The following is a 4,607-nucleotide window of genomic DNA, read 5'->3' as shown; positions in this document are numbered from 1 at the left end:
TAGAAAAGGTGAAAAAAGTGCGTCTTCAAACTCTTAGGGTCTAATTTGAGGCATTGCATATGAATGAATCTGAAAATATTTCATAATACTTCTCAAGAAGAAATGGAGAAAACATAGATGATGTTAAAGTAATGAAAAAAATACTACAGTCACTAAGTCGTAAGTATGAGCACATTGTTGTAGCCATTGAAGAATCAAAAGATTTAGAGGCTATGACTATAGATCAACTCATGGGTTCCTTGCAAACCCATGAACAAAGATTGTAAAAAAAGACTCAACTCTTTAATGCATACACTACAAACAAAGTTAACAATAAAAGAAGAGAATGAAGAATCTCGTGGAGGAAGAGGCCAAATAGGTCATGGCAACGGAAGGAGAGGATGTGGAAAAGGTAACTTTAACAAATGGAGGTATGAGAGAGAAAGACGCACAAGCTCAAAAAGGACGAGGAAGAGGTAATTTTTCAAGGACATATAATCATTCAATGTATGGAAAAGCTACTATTCAATGTCATAATTGCAAAAAATATGGCCATTATAGTTTTGAGTGTAGATACCGTTCTCAAAATGAGCTATTTGAATAAGTTAACGAGAATCAAATGGATACTTAGTATCTTGACACCGATGCAATCAACCACAAGTCTGGTAGAAGGAGTTGTTTTTGGAGATGAAAGAATTAAGTCATGGGCATGCAACATTTGGAGACTTATCCAAGAGAAAGGTAAAAGGCAAAGGTAAAATTTTGATTCAAATGAAAAATGGTGGTTACAATACTTCCTAACGGCCACAAAGCCATTGGTGTGAAATGGATTTACAAGACAAAGAAATGCTAATAGAGATATTGAAAGGTATAAAGCAAGGTTAGTTGCCATAGTTTACAAGTACAGTCCTGGAATAGATTATGATGAGGTATTTACCCCCATTGCCCGATTAAAAACCATTAGATTAATCATTTCTCTTGCAACCCCAAATAAATGGGAAATTTTCAAATAGATGTGCAATCGGCAGTCTTGGATGTTGTTCTTGAAGAAGATGTGTACGTTGAACAACCATTTGGTTATGTAAAACAAGGGGCAAGAAACTAAAGTTTACGAATTGAAAAAAACTTTATACGGTTTAAAACAAGCCCTTGAGGCATGGAATAGTAGAATTGATAAATATTTTTTTAAAAATGGTTTTTCTAGCTGCCCATATGAACATTCTTTATACATAACGAAAAATGAAAATTGAGATATTTTGCTTGTTGTTTATATGTTGATGACATGATCTATACGGGAAATAATCCAAGCATGTTTAAAGAATTCAAATAATCTATGATTAAGGAGTTTGAAATGACCGACATTGGGCTTGTCTTATTTTCTTGGCATTGAAGTTAAACAAATGTATAATGGAATTTTGGTGTCACAAAAATCTTATGCAAAAGAAATTCTCAAGAAATTTAAAATGGATAATTGTAAATACACTAGTAGAGAGTGGTCTAAAATTGAGAAAGGATGATAATAGAGAAAGGGTTACTTATAAATTTTTCAAAAGTTTAGTGGGAAGCTTTGATACTTAACATGTACAAGCTGGAATATTCTCTATGGAGTCGGTTTGAGGATATTTTTGGGCATTACATTCAAATATAAGCTTATATGAAGGGTAATTTCAGGCATTACATTCAAATATAAGGGACATTTTGGAAAACTTATTTAAAGGGTAATCTTAAATGATTGTACTAAATTGTGTAGAGCTTCAAGGTCACAATTCCAAGATTGAGAGAGGAGTCCAAAGCATGCAATGCATGCAAGTTTGAAATTGGAATATGTGAAATATAGAATTGTTTTGTATACTCTTTTAATTTCGTCCAAGCGAATAGGGTATATGTTATGTGAGGGAAAACTTCGCCAGAGTGTTGCAAAAATAGTCTAGAAAAGTCCTAAATGATCTATATATCTATGTATTATGTTTTTGTACAAGTAGAGTGAAGAAATTGTGTTGCTTTGATCTCTTTTGTGTGCATAAGAATAAATTCACAAATTAAGCCTTCTTCCTCCCTACATCCAACAATAATTTCCACAAAATTTGTATGGGGGTTTGGAAAACTGTTGCTAGAAGCTAAATGTCTACCTCTATGACTTGGTGGCTAATTGGTTTCTAAAAGATTTATACCCAGGTTCAAAATCTAGTTCCCTGGTTCATATTCTCTGAAGTAGTAGAATCCAAAAAAGATGATGACAAATGAGCATCTGGCTGGCCAATGAGACCTATTAATTTGTGAATTTTTGGTTTATATTGTTAGCATTTTTTTTCTTCTAATGGAAAACATATGTGAAACTGCCTGTTATCGGATCATATTGATGTGCTGTTGTTGTCACTTACAGATTCTTCATTGGAAATGTGGAGATGTTGTGGATATTACCATTATAATTATTTTACCTGACATTATTTATCACAAATATTTTTCTTCCTTGAAGTATTAATATAAACACAATATATCACCAAAATGGCAAGAGCAGGAAAAATTACCCGTTTTCGCCTGTATCAATTCACATGCTCGTGCTAAGCTCAAATGGTAAATTTTCCTTTTTGGGATCATTATCATTGGAGCTTTATCCTAACTATTTGAGGTTAGCCAAATTTTGTGTTCTAATAGTTTAACCACCTGGATAACTGGTGAATATTTTTCTTTTCTGGTTTTGAAACCAGATTACCTCTTTTCATATTTTGGCTGAATCTTCCCCTCTTTATAAGCTCCAGGACACCCATGATTTGTTGGTGAAATGGCAAAAAGAGCATTTAGGAAGCGGGCTTGGCTTCATTGGTTTATTGTTGACAATTGCAACACTAATTCCGAAGCTCGATTCCCACCGCTATACTAAACAAAGAGGAATTGCCAAGAAAAGAGGAATCCTTGAATTCAACTCATAGTTATACATTATCGAAAATTAGTGATATTTCAACAGTTCAGTTATCTCTCTCCTCTCCTGCTAATGTAAATCTTCATTGAGAAGAAAAGAGGAAATGTCATAAGCTTTCATAAATAGAAGTAAATATGACAAGAACACTGAGATAATGAGATCACGTCAAAACTGGAAAAGTGGGAACTCACCCTCCTAATAATGAAAAATTATATCTACTAACAAAAGACCATAGCTCTCTCTCTCTAGTAGCCATAATCATAAGCAAACTCTGATATGCCAAACATGGCATTAAGCACTTGCATCACAAGGAAGAGGGTACCCCCAAATATAATTATTATGAGAATTGCAGACAAGGGGCTCTTCAGTAGCCCTATAATGGGCCGAAACACTGTGTAAATCACACCAGTGCTAACTGTTAGTATATAGAGCCCATATCTCCTCATATTGTCCCAAAATTCCTCTAATAATGGCCCTTCAGGACCAAGAGCCAATGCTTTCTCATCAAAGCCCAACATGAACATTGCCAACCCTATAGAAAATGCACCCAAAATGGCTCCCTTTGATAACCCATTTGAGAAAAACAATGGAGATTCATGGCTTCTAAGTTTTCCATTTTGGGTATCTTCTATGGTAAGTTTTGTGAAGTGAAACCTGGTTATTTTTGCCAAATTTGGGAAGTTTGTTTGTTTTCTTGGTTTGAAGCAGGCTTTTGTGGCTATGGGGGAGAGGGACTTAGCTGTTGGGCCGACGCATGGTGCAGGTCTACATGAAGTGGAGATCATTGCCTCTCTCTCTCTCTCTCTCTTTCTCTTGCCAATACGCCCTCAATTTTCCTCTCTCGCTCTTTGTTGCCTATGAATCTCTTATTCCTGGTTGTGTGGCTGGTTACTGGTGGCCAGGCTTTTATCCATGTTCCCTTATCCTGTTGCTTTGATAAATGCCCTTGGTAATCCAAAGAATTTCACGATAGCCTTGTGTTTTTGTTTTTTTTTCTGTTTTTAATCCTCTTGTAAGCGGCACTTCATTTGTTTCCTGCGATGGTTCAAAAAGCGGATCGGTGATTCGGATCGAGCACTTCAAAAATCGATTCGGATCGATGAATCGACGTTTCGGATTGAAAATCGGTTGAATCAGTCTGATTAAAGCTTCAAAAAAATCTGAAAAATTATTAAAACTCATTATAAATATTTTTTTTTAGGAATCCAATAAGAGATGAGGGTATTACATTATTAAATTTCATTTTATTCATCAATTTGTGAATATTGAGATGCTCTTTCCCTGTATAAACTTAAATATTAAATTTGTATCACATAAAAGAAAAATCATAGAATTATCATGGATAAAATATATAATTATACATGGACTATAATAAAGAGTAGACTAAATCAATGAAAGAATGGCCATTAAAATTTCGTTTTTATGAAAAACCCTAATCCGTTAAAAAAACCCAAATTATTACAGCCTAACTAACTATAATCCAAAATTATTACAACCTAACTAATTATAATATTATATACTGAAATTATAATTATAAGTTTACATTTTGTAATTATTTTATTAGCTAACAAATAACAAATTAAAAATATTTTATAATATTATTTAATTTAAAATGTATTGTTGACAACTGTAAGAAAAATAGTACATTACATGATTTATAATGTAAAAATTAATAAATAAAATAAAAGATTTGGTTATCAATGTAAAA

General features: G+C 33.3%; 1 protein-coding gene across 1 annotated transcript; it reads right to left on the bottom strand.

The window, feature by feature from the left end:
• Positions 1–2,984: 2,984 nt before the first annotated feature.
• On the bottom strand, positions 2,985–3,775 carry LOC18438747 (uncharacterized). The gene has a single exon (XM_006848929.4). It carries the CDS (start codon positions 3,682–3,684, stop codon positions 3,145–3,147), a length of 540 nt encoding a protein of 179 aa, XP_006848992.1. The 5' UTR covers positions 3,685–3,775; the 3' UTR covers positions 2,985–3,144.
• Positions 3,776–4,607: the final 832 nt, after the last annotated feature.

This window comes from Amborella trichopoda, chromosome 10 (assembly GCF_054954075.1).
Source record: "Amborella trichopoda isolate Santa Cruz 75 chromosome 10, AtrichopodaSantaCruz75HAP2 v2.0, whole genome shotgun sequence".
Taxonomy (NCBI): domain Eukaryota; kingdom Viridiplantae; phylum Streptophyta; class Magnoliopsida; order Amborellales; family Amborellaceae; genus Amborella; species Amborella trichopoda.
The sequence above is the reverse complement of the archived record's forward strand: the minus strand, read 5'-3'. Positions and strand labels throughout refer to the sequence as shown.